General features: G+C 38.3%; 1 protein-coding gene across 1 annotated transcript in view; it reads left to right on the top strand.

Moving 5' to 3' along the window:
- Window positions 1-1,061: 1,061 nt before the first annotated feature.
- LOC143285819 (C-Maf-inducing protein-like) overlaps window positions 1,062-25,579 on the top strand; it is a 71,801-nt gene continuing 47,283 nt past the window's right edge. The window contains exons 1-4 of the mRNA XM_076593248.1: window positions 1,062-1,543; window positions 9,810-9,938; window positions 11,130-11,180; window positions 11,997-12,068. Of these exons, the coding sequence (XP_076449363.1) occupies window positions 1,268-1,543; window positions 9,810-9,938; window positions 11,130-11,180; window positions 11,997-12,068 (528 nt within the window). The 5' untranslated portion in view covers window positions 1,062-1,267. The remainder of the gene's footprint in view (window positions 1,544-9,809; window positions 9,939-11,129; window positions 11,181-11,996; window positions 12,069-25,579) is intronic.

Here is a 25,579-nt window from a genome sequence, read left to right as displayed (position 1 = left end):
TCCTGCGGAAACAACATCTTGTGACAAATTGTTCCAAACATTTGTTACTCTGTTAGTAAAGAAATGTGCAAATCTGGAAGTTTTAACTGAAACTTTTAATAGTTTGTATGAATGGCCTCTTGTGGTACTGTTCTCATTCAATGTAAACAAAGAGTTTATGGTTCTGCTGTCATATAATCCATGTGTCATTTTATACATCTCTATTAAATCACCACGCAGTCTTCTATATTCTAAACTAGGTAACTTAAGTGCTTGCAACCTACTTTCATAGTCCATATCAGCAAAGCCAATGATTCTTTTAGTGAATCTTCGTTGAACATTTTCAATACTGTCTGTATGTTTCACTAAACCCGTATTCCAAACAACATTCCCATATTCTAAGACTGGCCTGACTAATGACTTAAATAATGGCACCATTATGTCTTTACTTTTACACTGTATGTTTCCAACTAGCATTCCGGTCAATCTATTGGCTTTTTTAATGGTTTCATTAATATGAACATCAAAAGAGAGACCAGAGTCAACAATGACTCCAAGATCTCTCTCCGATGAAGTCTCCTGCAAGTCCGTACCATTCATATAATACTTATAATGTGGATTATTTCTGCCTACGTGTAAAACTTTACATTTATTGTTATTAAATTTAATTTGCCATGAAATTTGTATGAAACGATCTGTCAGATGACAGCGAACATCCTCGTTTCTTTTATTTCCCTGTTATTCAGCCTGCAAAGTCGAAAGCAAATCACGATGACTATCAATTATTTACAACTTTCATGCAAGTGGGCGGGGTTTGTGGAAGGGAGTGAGGCGACTTATTCAGTGGTAACCTACGCCTTTGAATGATTTCACCCTTCACCTTTCTTTCTGCAGGCTTGTGCGCAAATGATTCTCTTTTGTAACTCTTTCAATCAGTAATTACGGACAGATCGTGAATTATATTCGGTCTTCAGAGAAAATGGGTGGTTCTTGGGCTTTCCTGTGAGCCGACGTCATCAATGATCACGTGACACGCTGTTGCCGGAAACGTGTGCTGTCAAAATGGAACAAAACATGGAGCACTGAGGTGGCGAGCTAGCAACTTGCACCTGCTGCAGTGATTGTGTAGTGTATATTTCCATGATTTATGCAGTTGAAAAACAGTGAGCAGTGCTTTAGTTGTGCGTGACAGACATGCAGGGCTATTTTGAAATTGTGGTTCAGCAAAGCATCGTCTGCTAGATTTCAAGCGCGTGTTTGTTTAGCTGCCCAACAGCAGACTTGGAAAATGGCGACAATGGGTGATGCTTGTGTGCAGTTGTCATCGACTGATGCCAGTGCAGCCGATGCTGACTCTTCCCAATTTAGTGTTTTCACACCGCCGACATCTCCAAAAGCAATAGCTGGAGGACTAAAACACAAACTTATAACAGAGGCTGACATTCAAGTTTGTCGCTTGAATCATACCAGCACAATCGTCAGCAAGATCATGAATTCCAAGTACTTGCGAAGATGGGAAACGCACAAAATCGTTTTGGATCATAGTGAAATTCGTTCAACCACGGTATGGATTGATGATATTGTCTCTTGGGTAAAAATATAGAAGTTTGTAATTTGCATACAGAATGACAGACCTGCTGTTAAGTCATTTTTATGAGGGGGCAGGGAGCATGGGAGACAGAGAAAGCGAGAGAGGTGGGAGGGGGCGAGCCTGTGTGTGTGTGTGTGTGTGTGTGAGAGAGAGAGAGAGGGGTGGTGGGGTTGGTATATATATATATAAGATTTCTTCAACAAAAAGACAACCAGTGTTTAGCTTTACATTGTTTTAAAAATTAAACACACACACACACACACACACACACACACACACACACAAGCGCTGTTTTATATTCACTTGCAAGGTTTAAAAAGAGGGTCAGACAGGCATGTAGACAGATCTATCACAAGATGTGCGCGCATGCACACACACACATGTACACACACACACACGTGTACACACACACACACACACACACACACATGTGTACACACACACACAGACACACACACACACACACACACACACACACACACACGCACAACCAAACCAACCAAAGAAAGTAAGAAAGAAAGAAAGGCAGAAAGAAAGACAGAAAGAAATAAAAAGAAACACACCACACACACACACACACACACACACTTATTTTTTTCAAACAAAGATCTGACAAATGTTAATTTGCTGTCAGTGCCAACCCCACCCCAATCTTCCAGAAGACTTTGGTGATTATTTTTCATCTAAGAAGTTGTTTTGTACCATTCTTATTTAATTACTTTATTAAAAAATTCAGTTGTATATATACATATTTCAATGAATTCATCTTGAAAATAGTACAACAAAGAAAATAGAGAGGAGGTAGAAATAATATGAAAGAGAGAGAGAGAGAGAAAGAGAGAGTGGACAGTGTAAACTGGCTCCACACTGGGTGGCTGGCTGGTGGAGTTTCCCACACTGACTGAGGGTGGTCCTGACCAACTGTGTAGAGTGTAGGGTGGGGTATTGATTTTTCTTCCTCATTTCCAGAAATTGACAGATGGTGTCAGGTTGTTTGCATTGGCTGCTTGCACTGTATCATTGACTCCACTGTGTCACTGTCTAGCAATTGGCACAGGTTAATTTCATCAACATGAATGTGTTTTAGCTGGCGGCAGAAATGCAAAACTTTGGTTTTGGTCAGCTGGTTGTGAAGTACAAGCTAGAAACTTAAGGTGTTACTACTATGTTATTTTTCATAATTATGTTACATGATATGATAATTGATATATAATATATTATATGAAATTACATGACATAATATAATTCATGATATGATATGATATAATTGATGATAATATGATTCAGTATAAAATAATATTTAATCAAATTAATGTTATTAAAATTTGATTTTCTGAATATTAATTTTTTTTCACTGGATATGATTCAGTACAAAGTTTGTAATATAGGGAGCAAGATGGCAGAATGATTAAGATGCTTATCTGCCGGTACACTGTGATTGTCTGTGAGGATCTGAGTTCAAATCATGCTCTCGCCCTTTCTCCCAAGTTTGACAGGAGAATCAAACTGAGTGTCTGGTCATTCCAGATGAGTCGATAACCAAGGTCCCATGTGCAGCATGCACCTTGCACACTGAAAAAGAGATCATGGCATTAAAAGTCTTTCCTCTGGCTAAATTCAGCAGAAGAAATCCACTCCGATCTATGGTGTACACACACACACACACACACACACACACACGCACGCACGGACGCACACACACACACACACACACACACACACACACACACACACACACACACACACACACACACACACACAAGTGTGCACTCAAGGCCTGGAAAGTGTGTTGGTTATGCTGTCAGCCATCTGCCAAGCAGATATGGAGTACTTTTTAACGTATAGATTTGTCGGAACGCAGCGATGCGTCCTTGAGAAACAGAAACTGAAACTGAATTGTAATGTAATGTGAGAATGTTAAATATGATTTAATATAATACACTAATAGAAGTATTGATAAAATGTGATATGTGATACTCACATAGTGATGATATTTATTTAATGACTGTATGCTCTGTCCAATCTGACAATGTAATCTGAATATATATAAAATATTATATATCTTGCTGATGATTACTTCTTTTTATATGTTTTGTGTAACAAACTGCCTGGGAAGCAGTGTGAGAAGGAGCATTGCAAGCCTAAATGATTTTTAAAATGCAGTCAATGTATCCAATATAACATATTACATGATAATTTGATATACAATGTTCACAACTTTACTATTAAGCTGTTACAAATGTTCTGTAATAATCTTGGCATGAAATTAAAAAAAAACGAAAAAAGTACCACTAGAATTAGATGAAACAAAAATAAAAAGCAGGCAGTGTTATCAGTGGAAGAACTACAAATGTATACTCATAACTAAGAAGGAAAAAAGAAAAAGAAATTAGAATTTTCCCTATTGACTTTCAGTTCAAGCAGAGAGAGAGAGAGGGGAAGAAGAAGAAGAAGAAGAAGAAGAAGAAGAAGAAGAAGAAGAAGAAGAAGAAGAAGAAGAAGAAGAAGAACAACAACAACAACAACAACAACAACAACAACAACAACAACAACAACAACAACAACAACAACAACAACAAAAGATTTTAGAAGTGGCAACAACAACAACAACAACAGCGAATAAAGATTTTAGAAGTGGCTGGATCATTTAGAAAAACAGAAGGCGTGTTTGTATAATGAGAATATAATCAATATCTAGATAGTAAATATTCTTTGAGCGATACACTGGGTGTGGCAGGTGAACAGATCTTCTGTTGGTAAAGTGATGAAAATGGATTCTTCAATTTTTGTAATGCAATACAAAAAATGTTCATGGCTCAGAATAGATCAGTTGTGACTTGCTTGAGCATAAGGTTAATTTTGTATCATTCATTTTTACATGAGTGGCAATGTCAGTAGTAATTATAGTCAGTCAAGGGCCTATTATTATGATTTTTTTTCTATTAATTAGTATTATACATACATTTATAGAAAATAGAAAGCAAGACAAAAAGATCTCAGCTTGATCCATTATAAAGTTATGACTTGGAATTTTGTTTCACCACATATTCTAGCAGAACTTTACAAGTGATTCATCATTTTGTTCAGTTCAAATGATGTAGTGATTACATCAAATGATACGTATCATATGTATGTTATGCTGTATTCATATTATTTGTGTATATGTTCATCACTTCATGTATCAAGTATGTATGTTAAAAACAAAACAAAACAGAAACAACACACAAAAAACCCTGCAAAAGTCAGCTTGAACTTGTTGAAGTATACTGTAACTGTGTATTATCGGAATTCAGTCTAAACTTACAGAACTTTACAGGTGCCACGCCAAATATAAACTGTAAACAGTGTAAAGTGAAATACAGCACATGTGTACCATACAGTGTACAATACGCTAAGATGGCAGAATGGTTAATGGTAATGAAGATGATATATATCGAGGTCCCATGTGCAGCATGCACTTTGTGCACTGAAAAAGAACCCATGGATGGCAAAAAAAGTGTTGTCCTCTGGCAAATTTTGTATTGAAAGAAATCCACTCTTATTCTTTAACTTACAGGTGCACAAGTATAGCATGCATTGCATTCAAGGCCTTAGCAAGCTTGTTGGGTTATGCTTCTGTCAGGCATCTGCCTAACACAGTAACAGACTATGTGGTGTTGCGTATATATTCGGAAGGCAGTGATACGTCCTTGAGAAACTGAAACTGAAGTACTAAAACAATACACTACACTATATAGAATAGCGATTTTTTTTTTTTTTTTTTTTGTAGTCAGAGGAGAGTGATTTTCTGTGTAAGGTGACAGCATTTATAAGATGCTCAGCTGCTGATATGGAGAGCCTGTGAGGGTGTTGGTTTGAATCCTGATCACACCCTCTCTCCAAAGTTTGACTGGAAAATCAAACTGAGCATCTAGTCATTCGGATGAGATGGTAAACCGAGGTTCCGTGTACAGCATGCTCTTTGTGCACAGAAAAAGAACTAATGGCTACGAAAATGTCCTCTGGCAAAAAATCTGTAGCAGAAGTGCAGTTTGATAGACCTTTACACCGATATATTTATTTATAAACATGCACTCCAGCAAGGTCTTACTAAGCGTGTTTGGTTACGCTGCTGGTCAGGCATCTGCCTAGCAGATGTGGTGTGGCGTATATTAATTTGTCCAAACGCATTTACACTTCGTTGAGAGAAAACTGCGTACACAAAAACTGCACACAAAGATTTTTTTTACAATTAAGATTGTCTTTATCAGCCAGGAACACCAACAAGGCACAAAGAACAATACTTCCGGCTGTTATGAATATTGTTCATTGTATTGTCTCGATTAGTGGATAGGGAGGTAACTCACCGATTTGAGTACTCAGTAGTACTTAGTAGACTGGGAAGTGTTTCATGAAATTGAAGATTTGTACTTTTTTCTATTAGTTTCCTGTTCAGTCGGTTTTTTGGGTTTTTTTTTTTCCCAGTATTTTAAGGTAAAGATTTTTGTTGAAAGTTTTTGTTTGTTTTTTTTAGTTGGTTTGTATTGTCATATTGTTCATTGTTACCTTATAATGTGTGGTTAGTGATGAGAGCTCTGATTACTGTAGTATACCACTTCAGAGTTAAGGTTTGGTTCAGGACACCATGGGTCAATTGACCAGTTCACCACAAAACCAATGGGTCAATTTAAAAAATAATGGGTCAGGAAAAGCATCCCAGTATTTCCATCCTTGGCATCCCCAACTAGGCCACCCAGCATCCCCATAATTTGCTGAACTTGAATTTGTTCTTTGTCTATTGCACTCTTTGTTATGAATGTGTGTGTGTGTGTGTGTTGCTATATATATATATATATATATATATATATATATATATGTGTGTGTGTGTGTGTGTGTGTGTGTGTGTGTGTACTAGGTAATAGTGTTTTATTTGAAAGGTCACATGACCAGTGTCATTATGAACATGGGAAATACAACATATATACTATATAGTATCCATCATACTAAACTTTATTCTGCAATGGTAAAACACTGATTTACGCTGACTGCTCTGGAATAGTACAATGAAGTCCAATCAGAAAAAGGAAAAAAGTAGAAACAGAAGCAAAGCAGTACAGCTGAAGGACACTGCCAGTGTCCTGTCACTTATCTCATTATGATACCATTGTTTTAGGCAAGGACTTCCCTCTGCTTTGTGGAATCAGAATCAGAATCTAAGATTTTCTAAAGTACCATGCCAGCATAGTGTGCAGACCTGTTAGATTCCCTCTTGTGTGCACACAGGATGATGAACATTATAATGCAATTTAAAGACAACGATATGATTATCCATGTCTGGATACCTGTAAGTTATGGAAGCAAGAACATACCTCAAAAATGAAGTACGGCTGCTCAAGTGATGAAATGAAATGGTTTTGCAAGCTTGCACTTATCTTGCTCATATGATTTTACTCGAAAGGGCTACACTAGCGTTACTTAAAAGTAAACACATAAGTTGCCCATGAACGCTGAAGAAATATTTCTATCTCGGATTCAGACTTTTCAAATGATCGGTTTGCAGAATGGAAGATATTGCAGCTGTACTAAACACTCATTTGATCTTTCTCAGCATTAGGCAGCTTCTTTTGTGGCATTCTCCACAATGCAGATGATGTTATTAGTCAACCTACATGCATGTGTCAAAGCCATGCATCCCAAACCAAGGATAATGATGAGAATAAAGCAGTAGACTGGCAAAGCGACACTGGCTTTGTGTGAACTTTGCAAATTTTGTTCCCTGGCTGTGGTTTAAGATTTCTTTAATATATATATATATTTTTTATTTTTTATTTTTTACTGTCTTCATCTGCTTGACTACAGAGCAACAACAAGTAACAATGATATTGATTTTTTTTCCTTCTGAGTCTGAGAGTGCAGTTGCAATTGTACTACAGGAGAAAAAAGAAAAATCTGCAAAAACTCTTTTATAGATTCAGTATGACGACTGTGAAAAATGTCAATAAGTCAAGTGACTGTCTGGCTGCCACATCAGTGGATCATTTCAAATTTGTGTGCATCAGTGACTGCTGAACGACATGAAACCTGAACCCAGCTGCTTTGAAATGAATAATTTATTGTTGTTGTAATCACTGGAAAAATCAACACAAAATCTATAGACATTTTGTTGCAAACTTTTGCTCTGCTTGTTCTGGCATTGGAGACATTTGTATGGAATAGTTTGGTGAATGAATAAATAAATTTACAAGAGAGTCAAGGCCTTCCAAGAATTACTTGTGATGCACACTTTATCCATTAAAGAAATGGTGAAAAAAAGGATCATTAGATTTGTGTTCTGTATTAAATATAATATATAAGCTTGGGGAAAAAACACACCCCAAAACGGCATTCTGCTAGTGGGTTCAGACCATGAATGTTCAGGTTGGGAGCAAGTGAACTTATTCACAGTGCTACAATGCATCTGATGTTACTTATCTAAAATTGATATTTAAACTTCATTTCTTTTAGTGTAATAAATTAATGACTCTACTTGAGGTGATAAGACCATTTAAATCATGTTGCTTTGATGTGTCTCGATTGATTTAAGAAATTCTTTTAAGTAAGGAGACATAAGGAGACCTTGCCATCACCTCAGGCACACCGTAACATGTAGCTATTTTCTCCAGATCTGTGTAGACCAGTCTACACCAGGCTTACCGAACTGAAATCATCAAATCAGTTTATCCATCATTCTAGTACTATAATTCTAGTTAATTCTATCCACGGAGAGCTATTGATGTGAGGTCACCTGGGGTCCACAGACCAGAGGAGACCCTGCACTGCTGCTGCAGATACATGTGTCGTTCTTTAGTGTTGGTCATTTAGAGGGGGGTCACTCAGCGCATTGAATAATTTATACAGGATGACAGCATGCAATTTTGCTAGTATTCACTGTGTAGAGCAGCATGAAGCTGAAAGTGAAAGCATGCTCGGAACACGCAAATTTAAACATGACAAGAGTCAGCAACAATGGGCAAGCAAGAAAAGATAAAAATGATTGATAAAGAAATCATCATATATATTTAATCTAAAATAAAGAATATGGGATGAAAAAAATTAACTTTAATAAGAGGGCACTGATGTCAGATCAGTACAATGTACTGATAGCATTGCACTAGCTCTTGGTGCTGCAGTCTTGGGGTCTAGTTGGCCTTTGGGGACCATCCCAACGCCGACAGTCATAAAGCCCTCTCGGCTGAGAGAATGGGGATGTAACAGGCAAGACGCTCTCCTTTATCATTAGATTTTAGCGTGGGTAGTCATGGACAGCAGTCGCCTCCTCTGCTGTTGTGATGGTCAAAGGTAGACACAACTATCACACGTGTATACTCTTGTTGGTTGATTTAATTCAGTGCGCTGGCTGCAGTTAATTTTCAGTTTTCAGTTTTCCAGGAGGAAAATGGGCATCCAGACAAGAGCCTTTAAATGATAATGTCAGCGATCAGTTTACTGCATGTGCCTAAAACTTTCTCCGGATACACCAATTAAAAAGATAAAGAAACAAACAAAATGTGATGTTCTGCTTACAGAGCTCTATAGTTTTTCCATAGTTTATATCAGTTAATTGGCAGTTGATGAAATAATGATTTTGCCACGCTACAGGAGATAATTGGTTATTTTGAGATTTTTTCATGATGATTTTCTTATTGTCATTTGTCAGAGTTTTTTTCTTCGTTCACTATCTTCTGCTTTTTCTGCCTTCCCACTCCATATCATATATTAAAAATTAATATGAAGAAGGTAAAACCTGGCAGCTGCTGGCACCACGCTGCAATGAACTTACGACAGGTGATGGAATATTGTAGTGACAGTTCTCAGTTTAAACTTGTTTAAAAGAATTTTCAATAAAAACTCAACATGTGTTGTCCACTCATAAAACTGATTGTATAAATTTATATTAATTTTCCAGTTGTATGCATGCATATTTGTGAAGGTGTGTATAAAATTTCAAGTATGTCTTGAGACTTTTATTGTTGTATACATGTATTAAATGTACGAATATGAATAATATATATATATATAATTTGTGAAGGTATGTTTTTCTCTCTCTGTATGTATGTATGTATGTGTGTGTGTGTGTGTATATATATATATATATATATATATATATATATATATATATATATATATATATATAGTGTGTGTGTGTGTGTGTGTGTTTATTATTTCTGAAAGTTTTTTTTTTGTTGTTCTTGTTGTAATAGAATGATTTTGACTGTTCCAGCCTGTGGGATTCATGGAGCAAACCATCCCGTACTCCCTCATTGAGGATGTTCACATCGTCTCTCGCTGGGACATTGGCAACAAGTTCTGTGTCAGAATCACTGTGCCCGATGGCTCCATTCTTCTTCAGGTGAGTTCACTGCAGATCAAGACCCAACACGTGTTAGTTCTTTACTAATCTCATGGTTTGTTTGTTTTTTACCTGTGTTTGGTAAATATTCCACCACCCGTGCCTTCACTCTGATAAGTGGAGTTTAATGGCCAATTGGCAAGAAGTCCTTAAGGTTCAAGTTGTTCATGTCTTGGTTGGGTGAAGGTTGTGTTGTTCAAGGGGTGCGTGGGAGGTGTGGGATGAGTCGTGGATGTCTGTGCGGGTGGGTGGTCCGTCTTGCGTTCCATGAGGGAGGTACCTCTGTGTGTGTGTGTGTTTGTGTATATGTGTGTTTGTGTGTGTGTGTGTGTGTGTGTGTTTTGTGAAATGCTTACAGGAGTATCCGTTGACCTGATCTGTTCTTGACATGTCCTCTTTTCCATTGCTTTAAAAGAATTTTTTCCCCCATAAATTCAGTTCCATTTTTCCCATATCAGAATTTATGTTCTTTCTGCTGTGCTGCTTTTTAAATTAAAAAAAAAAGAAGAAAATTAATTTTTATAATTTTCTGCTCTATTTGTCCATTCACCTGTGTAGTGGATAAAATTTGTCTGTTTTGTTGTATATCATATATAAATTATATATATATATATATATAATTGACAGTTGGTCACATTTATGGGATTGTATTTTTTTTAGTGTTCAGGAAGTGTGAGCACTTACTCAAAACATTTTTTAATCATTATCATGTCTTTCATATATATATTTACTTTATTTATTTGTTTATTTGTTTATTCATTCATTTATGTATCTATCTATTTATGTATTCTGAATAAATGTACTATTGTTTTAAAATTACAGATGAGGAAAATACTTCCGGGAGGTTATCGGCCGTAGTTTCGTTTTCTCCGCATAGGCGGATAGTAGATTGCACAGGACAGGAATGTCAGACCCCTGCCAGAGTCTGCACTAGTTGGGTTAAGTATGTGTAATTAAAACTGTTTACCCTAAATGTAAGGAGAGCAGACATCGATTACAGTACAAAACCAGTAGATAAATCAGTTACATATGCATACAAATATATACAAGTACACTTGTGTAGAGGTGAACTTGTATTATAATTTTTACATATCCTCACTTTCTTCACTAAAATCTGTAGATTTAAATGAATAATTACTGTTCATTGTCATAGATCAGGTGATTAATCTATTTTCTGTGTAAATTTTCCAGGCAAACAATGCGTACCTGAGAGACCAATGGCTGCATTCAATTCAGTGGAAGGTACTTGTTTCTTTTGTGTTTTTTTAATTTAAAAAAAAAAATCATTTAAACAACAGCAAAAAAACTCACACACACATATACACACTTTTATACTGATTCACCAAGATTGGTTTTTTGTTTTTTTTGTTTGTTTGGTTGTTTTTTTTACGTGGATGATACTTAATTGTTTGACGTAGATGAAACTTGACCCGTAACAAAGTATTTCCTTCCTGCCAATTTCTCTGAAAGCATTGAATGTCCTTGATGAAAAGTGACATGTAACGGACATCATGTCAGAGTCAGGGATGGTGTTGTTATTTCCTTGTAACGGTAATCTTGATGAAATGTACTGTTGTGTGACTGGATGTGAATGTATTTTTAACAGTGCTTTATCAGTAAAATGCCTAAAGCACCAAAAGTACTTGGATGTATTTTCACTGTTTTGGTGCATAAACAAACAAATGAATGAATAAACTTATGTGCTAGCAAGTTCACTGACAGTGGGTGGACATGCATGTACATATGTATGCTTGTATACTTGAATTTGAACAAACACACACACACACACATACACACATGCACACACAGACACACATACACACAGACACTCAGACACACACACAGACAGACACTCAGACACTCACACACACACACACACACACACACACACACACACACACACAGGCGTGCGCGCGCAAATGATTTATGGATGCAAGTTTATAAGTGAATTTGAAGATCGGCATATTAATTGCATTGTCAGTCTGCGAAATCAGATGTGTTACTGTTATCAATTTTTCATGTATATATATATGTGTGTGTATTTTCATTTCATTTCAGAAACACATGTACAGATATGAAAAACTTTTGAAAAATGCCCGAAGAACAGAAGTGCTAGTCAAAGAAATCAAGGTAAGTTTTTGTTTTGTTTTGTTTTCCTGTTGTCTCTGTTGAACTTGTGTGTAAAAGTACATACACATACACATGCAAAACATGCATGCAGGCACACTTATCTAAAAATACATGTGAAAAGATATCAAAACAAGAGGCAAAGCCTTCAAGACTCACTTGTGTTTATCGCTTTATCAAGTGAAGGAATCATGAGGAGAAAAAAAAAGATCAATAAAATTGTTTAAAAGTGTTCTGTTTTAGATACGATATAATTGTGAAATAAGCTTTGGAGAAAAAAAAAGGCATGTGAGCGGGATTGAACCATGCATGCTCAGTTCCGAAGCAAGCAGACTAATCCCCACTGCTGTGGTGCAACTGACTTCATTTGACTTAATTTAATAATATTTAAAGCAGTGTTGTTGTTTCTTTCTAGTGTGATGAATAGACATGATTGTGTATTGCTTTTTTCTTCCTGGTGCCATGGACAGAAGTGATTGTAGTGGATGTAATAACACTGTTTAGATAATGGTTTTTGTGTGTTTTATTGTATCTCGATTTGTCTTTTAATTCGTCAGTAAAAGAGAAGACGTTGCCGTTCAACACATGGTAGATTTCCAGATCTGCATGAACCAGATTACAATGGGCTGAAAGAAACAATCGATTCTATTTTTCTTTTATGTTCATTCCAGTTAATTCAGTGTCCACTTTAGAATATCTGTAGGCAGTAAACACGTCAATGGTGTAGTTAGTATCACTGTATGTGTTCTGTCCAGAATTAGTATTTCTTTCCTTTTAACTGTGAACAAGAAAAACGAGGTGATGTCGTCTTCTTTCCAAACACAACCTACCTTCTAGAAACTCAGGGGGAAGCAGTTTTTAGAATTTTCGAATTTTGGAATGAATCGCAACAAAATAAACCGTTAATGATCCGGAAATACGGTTTAACTCAGGAGACTTACAACCTATTATTGGTCTGACTGAAGATTTTTTTTCATACTATGTTTAAGCCAAATTTTGGTATTGGCAGAGAAAGTGGCTCCAGAGAATATGGCAATGTGTTAAAGTTTACCACAGACACACAGACATACATACACATACACACACACACACGCACGCACGCACTCACACACACACACACGCACGCACGCACTCACACACACACACACACTCACGCACACACACACACACACACACACACACAACCAAACACCGGGTTATAGCATAGACTCACTTGGTTTACACAAGTGTGTCAGTTTCAGTTTCAGTAGCTCAAGGAGGTGTCACTGCGTTCAGACAAATCCATATACGCTACACCACATCTGCCAAGCAGATGCCTGACCAGCAGCGTAACCCAACGCGCTTAGTCAGGCCTTGAGAAAAAAAAAAAGAGAAAAAAAAGAAAGGGTGAATAAATAATAGATAAATACATAAAAAAGAACTACTACTACTACTAATAATATGTATAAGGCGCAAAAACTTGATGAAGTCAACTATAAGCGTACATAAATAAATAAATAAATAATAATTTAAAAAAAAAAAAAGAAAAAAAAAGAAGTAGTAATAATGATAATAATAACAATAATAAATAAATAAAAAAGACAACAATGATGATAAATAAGCAAATAAATCTAAAACATGGAGACACACATTCACACATACACCCACATATGCATAACAGATATGCACCAAACATGCAGTTTCACAGATGTGAAAGCACAGTCAGATAAAAGCAAGTGTGTCAGAAAAGGAAGAGGGTGAACGCTGTGGTTGATTCTACAAGTTAATTATACTTGTCAGTTGACAAGCCGCATGATGGATTGCTCCGGTCAGAACAAAAATGTTTGAGATGTGACAGAGCTTCCGGGTCAGGATGTCAGTCACCACTCTGTATAAATTTTGGACTTCTGAATGATTCAGCGCTTGTAGCTTTTAGCGGCGTTTGATTGGCTAAGAGCAGACCAGGCAAGACGAGTCGTCTTTTCACTGTTAGCCGAGTGAAATTTGGCCAAGCAGAGCAAACCGATAGGCCTAGTTTGACATGGTAAGTATATGTATCACCAAACATGGAGTATGATACAAACTCCTCCTACTTCTTTCTCATGGGACTGCATTGTTTTTGATCATTAAATTCAACAACTCCATTGATGAGTATTAATGAAAGAGAGAGAGAAAAAAAAAAGAGGAGAAAAAAAGTAGCAACGACTTTTCAGACTCATACCACACAGTGTGAAAATTAATACTTTAACTTATTCTTCCCCACAGGCACATGCCTGTTTGCAGCTCCCCTGGTCCAGCATTATATTACGAGACCACTACAGAAAAAAACAGAGGTTCACTAAAACAGCGAAAATCGATGGAGAATTGTTGATTTAATCTGTCGAACAAAGCTTCGTTTTCTTGCTTCCAGAATCTGTAAACAGTTCAGTGTAGAATGCCATCTGTACCAAACAAGAATATATATATACAAAATTCGAATAGTGTGTTTGTAATAGAATACCCGTATCTGGTTCACAGGGGAAGTGATCATGGTACATGTTAACTTGTACCTGGAGTAGAATGAGTTAACAAGGTGTCCACAATCAGTAGAATGTGACCTTATAAACTTCTTCTTCTGCGTTCACTCGTATGCACATGAGTGGGCTTTTACGTGTATGACCGTTTTTACCCCGCCATGTAGGCTGCCATACTCCGTTTTCGGGGGTGTGCATGCTGGGTATGTTCTTGTTTCCATAACCCACCGAACGCTGACATGGATTACAGGATCTTTAACGTGCGTATTTGATCTTCTGCTTGCATATACACACGAAGGGGGTTCAGGCACTAGCAGGTCTGCACATGTGTTGACCTGGGAGATTGTAAAAATCTCCACATTTTACCCACCAGGCGCCGTCACGGTGATTCGAACCCAGGACCCTCAGATTGACAGTCCAACGCTTTAACGCCCGTCGCGTCGACCTTATAAACAAAATTCCTCCTCCTCTTTATGCCACACTGATCTCGTTTCATCACTTGAGGTTTAGCAGTCGAGGGGTCAAAGAAATGACTGCACCTTAACAAACTGCTGTCTCTTTGTGTCTCTCCATGTCTGTCAGTCTGTCGTCATTTCTCTTCTGGGTTTTTTTTTTCTTCTTTTTTTTCTTTTCCTGTGTGTGTGTTTACATTCATGTATATTGTTGTGCACAAGCATGTATCTTTCTCCGAGTTTGCCTTGTTTTTCTGTCATTTGCTGACCTTGCTGTTTGTCACTCTGTCCATCATCTTTCAGTCATTGTCTCACTTCCTCCTTTCCCTTTTCTGATCTCTCTCTCTCTCTCTGTCTGTGTTTCTTTTCTTCCTTTTTTTTTGACAGATGCTTTAGACTTTAGTATTTCATATTTTCTGACAAAGGCTGTCATTTTACAAGTGAATATATTCAGTTTTGTTCATGATTGTCGCTACTCTCTCTAGCATTCACCACTCTCTCTCTCTCTCTGTCTTGTGCATTGTTTGGGTGTTGTTGTTGTTGGTGGTGGTGGTGGTGTTGTTGTTGTTGGTGGTGGTGGTGGTGGTTGGTGGTGGTGGTGGTGTTGTTGTTGTTGTTTGTGTGTGTGTGTGAGGGGATGGGGTGGGGTGGGGTGGGGTGGGGGGCAGTCTCTCTCTTCCCAACCTCTCTTTCATACTCACAGCAGTGTGTGTGTGTGTGTGTGTGTGTGTGTGTGTGCGCCCACTTCTTTTCTTCCCTGTTCACAGGCTGATTCATCTCTGTCTGTTTTTCTCATTCCTTTTTCATCTGTCTTGTACTCTTAACTCTGGCATTCCCTTTTATTCCCTCCCCCCCCACACCCCCGTCTCTCTCTTTGCTCTTTTCGTGCAGTTTGTGTCATCAGAAAAAAGGCTGGGGACTATCAGAGAAGAAGCATAAGTACTCGAAAAGCTATACGTAATGGAACTGATTAGGGGAAAGAGAGGGGGGTGGAATGGAAAAGCAGCAGTGAGATGACAGCGAGAGGGAGAGAGAGAGAGAGAGGTGATGGAGGAAAAAAGGGGAGAAATGGGGGAGGGGGGGGGGGGAGTGTGTGAGGCGGCAGGGAAGAGGCTGTGTGAGGTGGGTGCATTCTGCGGTCCTTTTTGACCTGATCAATGTGGCTTTTATTGTCCATGTCTGGGGTTTCCTCCGGGCCTTGTCATAACCCTGGTCTTGTTGTTTTACTGACCAAGGTGCTGTATAGGGGTGGGGGTGAAGTGGGGTGGGAGAGTTTGTGTGTGTGTGTTGGAGGGGTGGGTGCATATGGATTAACTGTATCATGCATTGTCTTTTTCAGGGTCTCCCCTGCGCAATCCACCCCCCTCCCAACCCCCTGCTGTTACTGTGTCATATCTGTTGAATTTCTGTTTCCCTGTGGGCATGTCTGACTCTCAGTTTTTGTCGCTAAGGGTGCACTCTCTCTCTCTCTCAATCTCATTCTCTTTCTGCCCCCATCACCCCTCCCACCCCCTCTCTCCATCTTTCTGCCTCTTGTCTCTCCATCAATATCTGTGTCCGTTGGTTTCTTCTTCTTCTCTTCTTCTTCGTTCGTTGGCTGCAACTCCCACGTTCACTCGTATACATGTACACTAGTGGGCTTTTATGTGCATGACCGTTTTTACCCCACCATGTAGGCAGCCATTCTCCGTTTTTCAGGGGGGTGTATGTTGGGCATGTTCTTGTTTTGATAACCCACCGAACGCTGACATGGATTACAGGATCTTTAATATGCATATTTGATATTCTGCTTGTGTATACACACATGTGTCTTGTTTATTATACATAGTTTGTGTGTGTGTGTGTGTGTGTGTGTGTGTGTGTGTGTGTGTGTGTGTGTGAGAGAGAGAGAGAGAGAGAGAGAGAGAGAGATGCTTGACGCTTTGACATTTTATTGTCATTACCTGTAAGGGTCTGTTGAAAAGGGGGTGACAGGGGTTAATTCTTAAATCCCCTTAAGTGCAAAGCAACATTCTGCTTAACAGTGTTTCACCAACAAACAAAAAAATCTCTAAATATCACTCTCTCACAATACATTAAACAAGCAGAACAAAACACACACACACACACACACACACACACACACACACACACACACACACACACACTCACACACACACACACACTCACTCACTCACTCACTCACTCACTCACTCACACACACACACACACACACACACACACACACACACACACACAAAGAAACGAATCATACAAATTCGTCCACCCATTCTGGCAGTGATATAGTTCAATATATCAGTTATCTACCTTACCAAATTAACATAAGAAAATAAAATTTACATATGGATATCCTCCTCATTTACTCTGGTATGTTCTGATCATTGTGATTATGCCTTATTCTTTGTGCTTCTGAGATAAATTTAGCTACTGACTGTATGATATATTCATTATCAGACGATAAAACAGAAAGGACATCATGTCTTTTAGCTAGATGAGATTAATAAAAATGTACATTTTTCTCTTACTTTATCGTATAATTTTAAATGAAACAAAAAATGTTTTTTGTCATCTACACTAGATGCACACAAAGGACATGGCGATTCTGTGGATGCTGCAGGTTGAAACTACAATTTATTTGCATTGAAACCAAATGTCCATAGCCAGAATCTTGCATAATTTAACATGTGCCACTTATTTGTGATGACTGTTCGTTATTTTTCAGTATGAAATATACTTTTGAATGAGAAAAACCAATTATATTTCTCTTTGCTTTCCATATCTGAATGCCAATTTTGTTTGAAAGAACAAATCAATCTGTCTATAAATTCTGATATAAACTGCTGTTCTTTCCTACTTCCTGATACATCCACACAGTTCCAAAACCGTGTTCAGACAAAACGTTTTTTACACTATAAGTCCAGTTTTCTTTTCCTAATTCCATTTGTAACAGCATCATCTCGTAAGCCTGTCTGGGTAAATGTGATTGTGGAAGTTTCAATAATTTCAACCAATATTTAATGCATTTTACAAAAGTTCTTATATACAAAGGATATTTACGGTTTCCCCATTTAACATTGTGTTGGATAAATGAATTGGCACATTTAAAAAAACGTTTAATTGCATAAGTATGTACTTTTTTCCATTTGTGAATTTACCTTTAGTCCCCAAACTTCGGCTGCATATGTGAGTATAGGTTCAATCTGTGTATCGAACATTTTCCAAAACAGACAGTAATCAGTAGATTTAAGCTTTTTTTATTTTTTTTTATTTTTTTTTTTTAATGATTTCAGTATTTCAATAACACCTTTCTTTGCTTTCCTGCAAGATTCTTCCCAAGCATAATTTAAGCTTAATTTTGTTGAGAATATCATTCCTAATATTTGTATGAATTTATAACTTTAACATCCTCAATTTTCGTGCACTGACAGATGTCCACCCATTCTAATTACAATAATGTTAGTTTTGTCCATGTTAACTGTTGAACCCAAATAGTCTGCTTCTTCTTTCAGTGCATTTAATTGGTTTGGCAAACCCCAAACAGTTCCAGACAAAAGAACAACGTCATCTGCAAATAACAGTAAAAATATCTCGATTGCTCCCGGAATTAATTGAATTCCATGTCTTCCTTTTCTCGACAATTCTGTTGCTAATTCGTTAACAAAAAAGAACATTTGCGGGCTCAAAAGACAACCTTGCTTTACCCCATTTGGGCAATCAAAATATTCTGAATACATACCTTTCTCATGTATGCATGCAAGCGCTGACTTATAAACACCTCTAAGAGCCTTACATAATTTGCCATTCACAGCTCTTTCATGCAAAACATGCCACAATACATTACGATTCATGGAATCGAAGGCCTTCCTGAATCAGTGAAAGCAACATAAAGTTTTGTGTTATTAAGTAAGTATTTTTGGACAAGTGTGTACAATGTAAATGTGTGATCTGTTATACTGTAGTTACTTCAAAATCCTGCTTGCTGTTCCATTATTTTTTCTTCTTTTTCAGACCATTTGGTTAATCTCTTGTTCAGTATGTAAGTGTACACTTTACTTAAAATACTGGCAAGCACTACTCCCTGATAATTGTCGGGATTGTTGACATCTCCCTTTTTGTGAATTGGGATAAGTATGGATTTTGACCGTTCTGAAGGAAAAGTACCACTTTCAAATAGTTCGTTGAATACTTGAACAAGAAAGCTTATAATTTCTGTATTTGCATTCTTTAACATCTCTGTAACAATTTTATCTGGCCCTGTACTCTTTCCTGTTTTCAAATGTCTAATGCCGGCAATAACCTCTTCACTAGATATTGGATCATTAAACAATGGTTCAGAATTATCCTCGTCCTCTAACTGCATGTGTTCTTCTTGTTCTGCATTATGTACTGATTCATTGAAAACACTTAAAAAAAAAAAAAAAAAAAAGATCGTGCCATTGTTCTATCAATATTTCATTATACAAAAAATCTTTTCTATTCACTGATCTTAATATTGCCCAGAATGTCTTAGAGTCACAAACCAATTCTCTAAGTTTTCTTAATCTGGCTTCTACAAACTCTTTCTTTTTCTTAATTTAACATATTCTTTTCGAGACAAAGCATACGCTTCTCTTTTTTCTTGTTTATCTTTTTCTGTTTTACATCTCTGGAACCTCTTGAGTAACCTTTTAACTTCTTGTTTCTTTAATTCACACTCATCATCAAACCAATCGTTACACTTCTTTCTTCCTTTTCCTACTCTTCTCACCATACACGCAGCAACTCCATATAAAGCGCTAACAAACAAGTATAAACTTTCATTCACATTCACATCTAATAACTCCAAGGCTTTCTGTAAACTACCTTGAAATTCCAGACTCTCCAGCTCATTTTTGTATACAGAAGCATTTTCGTCTGACCACATAATTTTTTCTTCACTTTGCTGTCTAAGGTTTCTATTCCCTGAATAATCATAGTTTTTGTTCCATGTAACCTCAACTGGTAAATGCCATGAATCAACACAATCACCGACACACAAATCAAAGTTCAATTGTAAATCATAAGAAACCTAAAAACAGTCAGTTACACTACATCCGTTTGATGATACAAAAGTATATTCACCTCCTTTATCGCCACAACAAAAGCCATTTAAAATAATCATATCCAACAAAAAAACATAACTCCAGTAATGTTTTACCAAAATTATTAGTAGTATTAGAACAGCGTGAACAATTTTGTCCATAAATGTTATCATATTCTGTATCACCAAAGCAATTAGTCATCACTTCAGTTTCAGCTTGCTGGTGTCCTGACCTAGCATTGAAATCTCCTGTCAGCATAATGTACACTTCATCTTTTTCAAATTTTTGCAGTAAGGCTTCTTCCAAAATCAAAATACCATTTTTGATAACCTGATCTCTGTACATAGGTCCTCCTTCTGGGACAACATAACAGGCCACTAACACAACATTTTTATCCAAGTCAAACACCCTTTTGTCTATCCTTATAGCAACAGTATTGTTACAACACAACTTCTTTAACACTATTTTCAATACTCTTTCTTACTAACAGCAGCACACCTCCTGAATTTCTACCATGCAAAGATATTTTTTTAGCCAGTGCATGAAACTTTATATAATCTGTGAAAACTCTACTATACTCAAACAATGAATCAAGAAAAGTTTCAGTTAAACAAACAAAGTCAAATTTATTTACATAATTCACGAAAGAAATCGTTTAATTTGCCGTACAAATTTTCCACATTATAATTTTAAAATGTCCATTGAATTGGATGGCCGGGCCTGTCCTATGGCTTTTTAGAGCTGCTTGAATGAAGGTGCAGAGAGAGAGAGAGAGAGAGAGAGAGAGAGAGAGAGATGTTATTTAATGGCAGTAGGTGTCATGAGATGATTTTGTCTGTGTTTTAGTTTGTTATGCAAAGCCATGTTTCTTTTCCAAGTAAGTCCAATAATTCACACTTACTGATCTTTCCTTGAACCAGATGACAGACTGTAATTTGCAGATTCATACCTTACTGTTGAAGGAAAAATGATTGGGTGGCTCGGGGGACACTTTCGGTCTTCTTTAATAATACTTTAACAGTATGTGGTGTTGAGTCATGTATGTGCCTTATGTGCTTTGGAAATTTGTGTGCATATATAATATATAGTTGCATAAACCAACAGCAGTAGTTATTGGAACACCTTTGCTGGCAACGTGAAGTCATAGTGAATGTTTTTGCCATGGTAATTTAATCTGAACCTCTGTAAGTCTGAAGTGCATGCAGCTTCAGAGACCTTTGCCAGAACAGTTTTACTTGCCCCTGGCTTCACAGCCTCCAGAAAGAATCATGAAATTGATGAATGCTTGTGCTGTCTGGGATTCAGTCTGCTGGATTTCCTGCTGCCAGATCTGGTTCAGGTTTCTGTTGGGGGATGAAATGGTTCCCCCCCCCTAGTTTCTGGTTACAGTCAGTCATTCCACCACCACTGTAATCTGTGGAGGACTTGGAGAGAAACTGTGCCCCATTTCTTCCCATTCTTCTCCTTCTTTGTTCTTTCTTTCTTTTTGTCTTTCTTTCTTTCTTCTTCTTCAAGAGAGAGATTGTTGCTGTCGTTGCTGCTGCTGCTGCTGTTCTTCTTCCTCATACTCTTCTTCTTCCTTTTTTTTTTTTTTTAACCCTTCACTCAGTCATTAGGGTGCTGCTCTGAAGAACTGTTCACCAGATTCCTTCAGCTCTGTGGGTTGTGTGTCAAAACATGGGTCTCTGCAGATGGTTCCCCCATTCTTTCAGCAGTGTTGTCAGTCCATAATACATATTTTTTTCTGTCGCCCTCCCTCAACAGTTTCCTGGAGGATTGGGGTTTTTTTTCAGCAAGACTGTTGGATCTTGTTACATGGCCATACCAGTATAGTTTTGACTGTTTCCTTAACTCTTTCCATACGAACGGCGAAAGAGACGACGTTAACAGCGTTTCATCCCAATTACCATCATCAAAATATTGCAAGCGGAAGGCTCTTATACTGAAGAGGTGAATGTTGACAAAGAATACCACAATTCTGACGACGGAAGCTAAAGGTTGGGTCATTCAGAGACACCCACTGGACATCCGAGGGGTCTGTATAGAGGAGAAGAGAGGACTGGCCGTACTGAGTGAGTTAAGCTGACATGAGCAGATCTTTATAGATATATATATATATATATATATATATATATATATATATATGGTGCAATGTGCTGCCTGATGGTTTGGTGCGTTTGTTTACTGGTGATACCATCATTGTTTGATGTGTAGAAAATTGAGATAGCACCTCATTTCCATGGCTTTGAGAGCACCCTTTGGGATATTTGAACCCACTTTGGGGGTATTTGATTTTGTTTTTATTTGCCCTGAGCTCTCTTCTTATATATCAGTGTTAAAAATGTTCTTGAAACCTCCAATGCCTTTTTTTTCCCACTTACCTTTTCCTTTCAATCCATGTTTGAACTGAGTGAAAAGACAGTGATGCAGATGCTGACAGCTGAGGGAAATAGTTGTGACAGGCTCAGCAGGAGAGCTGTTTGTTTTCTTGTGTATTTGTGGATTCAGGAAACAGGGTGCTGCTATATATATATATATATATATATATATATATATATATATATATATATATATATATATATATATTATTTTCTTTCTGAGTAGATGTCTTGAGAGTGAACTCTGGAATCTTTCAAGGTTGTCACCACTGTGGAGAATTGTATGGTCACAAATTTGGGAAATTAATATTGTCACCACTGTTGCATGGGAATCAAAGATACTGGATGGTCACAGGGTTTGGAAATAAAACATCTTTAAAGGTTGTCACAGGTTTGTGACTGTTGAAGTCTTAAGATCACATGTTTTGTCACAAGTTTGCAACCGAGTGGGGTTGACTGTCCCAGAGATTCTGTGGATTTTTCATGTCCAGTTGTCATGGTGACTCCAGATCCACCACTTCGGTGCCAGTGTTGAGTTTGTTCCCAAGTCTTTTGCCATTGATGGATTCATGGGGGCTTGTCACTGGTGGGATGTGGTGGTGGCTTTCATTTCAGGGGAGTTGCTTGCTCAGATTGTCTCTGCAGCTGAACAGTTGCTGTCATCAATAGAGGACTCAGTAGATTGAGTCCATTCCAGTGTGATTTACACGATGCTTGCTGAATCAGAACAGGCATCACTGAACACCAGTGCCTTGACTCAGCAGCAGTGCAAGGTCTTCTCTGGCGTGTGGCCCTGTGGTGACCTAACATTGATGGACTGATACTATAATAGACCTACAGCTGTGGATTACTGGTGCTGGGACAGTGAACATAATGGACTGAGCGGTGTGTCTCTGTGTGGGATACTTTTAAGATGAGTTGTGTGAAAGTAACAGCTGTTGAAGCAACATGGAATATAGACAAAGAGAGGAGAGGGTTAGGGGGTGGACATTGTTCCAAATTATTAGTTGTAAACATGCAGAGAAGTGGTACATGCAAATCTATCTAACTATCTTTGTATCTATCTATCTGTCTGTCTACCTATATAATCTCCAGGCTCCCAGTTTTTCTGTGGACTTTCTTTTTCTGTTGGGTGTGTCAAGTGTGCACTGCATGCAGACCTTCATTGTCTCTGTCACACTCTGACTCTGTCTCTCTCTCTGTCACTCACTCGCTCTGTCTCTGTCACTCTCTTTTTCTCTGTCACTGTCTTTCTTTCTGTCACTGTCCATGTTGGGGGTGAGTTCAGGAACGAGTTCACAAACCTGGCAAGAGACCGATTCAGAGTTCTCCCAAAATTTCATTAATTTTTGTTAATTACTTTGGTTTAAGACAAGTACCAACGCTAGAAATGGATACCAGTACTTACCTTGCCACCAGTGATGAAAATATTCTAAAAACACGAAACCAGGATTTTGAAATTTTACTACATTAACTTTTGGACAATCGCCTACAATCGGTGACACAGCGAATTTCAGCCAACCTGGAAAAGGCAGTGTGTGAGCTGAAAAGCGAAATGCACGAGCTACGTGTCAAAGAAGAAACGGTGACAACTGCTGTTCAAGAAACACACATCGCAAAGCAAGCTGTGAGCCGGTTGGAGAGCAGTCTGTCACAGGTCACAGCAAAACTGACCGACAGGATTGAACAGCTGGAAATGTTTTCAAGAAGAGAAGATCTACAATTGTTCAATGTGCCATGGACAACCACCTCTGAATCGTACCAAGAATGCGTAACGGCTGTTCTCAGCATACTAGAAGGGACAGTGACAGGTAAAAAGTGGTGTCTGAGCACATTGACTTGGACACTACAACGACAATAATGGCTGCCCTCCGCTGATGATTGTCAAGTTCACATGGTGGTCAAACAAAATGGCAGTTCTGATAAGGGGAAAACCGCACTACAGAAGAAGAACATAACTGGCTACAAATCTGATGGACAAGCAGAGAGAACCAATACAAGAATACCGTCACTTTCTATGTTTCTTTATAACTCTCTGTGTCACTCACTGTCTCTGTCACTCTGTATCACTTTCTCTGTATCTCTGTCACTCACTCTCTGTGTCTCTTTAAGTAGAGAGAGAGTGTGTGTGTGTGGGGGGGGGGGAGGGGGTGGGGTGGGGGGGGGGGGTGTCTCTCTGTATGCATAAATGCTTGCGTCAGTGAGTATGGATATGATATCCCTGAAACTTAACGAAATGTGAAAATCGTTTTTGAATCACAAATTTTTCTCTACATTTCACAATCATGTATTTCTGATTTTGTTTCATATTTAACAATCTTTTACATCATGGGCTTTGTCCGCCCATGTTTAGGGATCAGTGTACCCCAGAACATTTATTCATTCTCTCTGTGTCACTGTGTGTCACTTTCTCTGTCTCTCTGTCGTTCTCCCTGTCTTTTTCGCTGACTCTGTCACTCTCTCTGTCACTCTCTGTCTCTGACGCTCTCTGTCTCTGACGCTCACTGTCATTCTCTCTCCCTCATGCTCAGTCTCTCTCTCTTTGTCACTCTCAGTCTCTCTGTCAGTCACTCCATTGAGGACATCCTCCTCCCCCCCCCCCACCCCCCCAATCCCTCCCCTCTACCCCCAGTGGGGATACCTGGCTTTGCCATGTGACACCTCTTCCTGTTACACCGGTGGCAATAACTTTCTGAGCGTGACTGGGTGTGCCATGGGCTTTGTGGAATCGATTATCCTGAAGCTCCGCTGGTGGTAGTAATTGGAGATGCTCGATGCGAGACAGGCCTGAAAGAAAACGAAGGGTTTATTGTGGTATTTTGATACAGTCATGAACGAGAAGATTCTGCGTCATCATGCCAGGCGTGGCTGGCAGGCTCCACAGACATCCTCTCTCCTGCACTTTCTTTCCACATGATGGAAAGTGAAGAAGAGGACGGGAGGGGGGGGGGAGGGGGGGGGGGGGGGGAGAGAGAGAGAGAGAGAGAGAAGAATGGGAGAGTATAATTATGAAGGGTGCACCTGTCTTCTCTTTCTCTCTCTCTCTCTCTCTCTCATTGTTTCTCTCTTTCTTTCACTCTCTCTCTCTCTCTCTCTCTCTCTCTCTCTCTCTCTTCCTCTTTTGCACACATG

Source organism: Babylonia areolata, chromosome 9 (assembly GCF_041734735.1).
Source record: "Babylonia areolata isolate BAREFJ2019XMU chromosome 9, ASM4173473v1, whole genome shotgun sequence".
Taxonomy (NCBI): Eukaryota; Metazoa; Mollusca; class Gastropoda; order Neogastropoda; family Buccinidae; genus Babylonia; species Babylonia areolata.
Note: the sequence above shows the minus strand (reverse complement) of the source record. Positions and strands in the feature narration are given on the sequence as shown.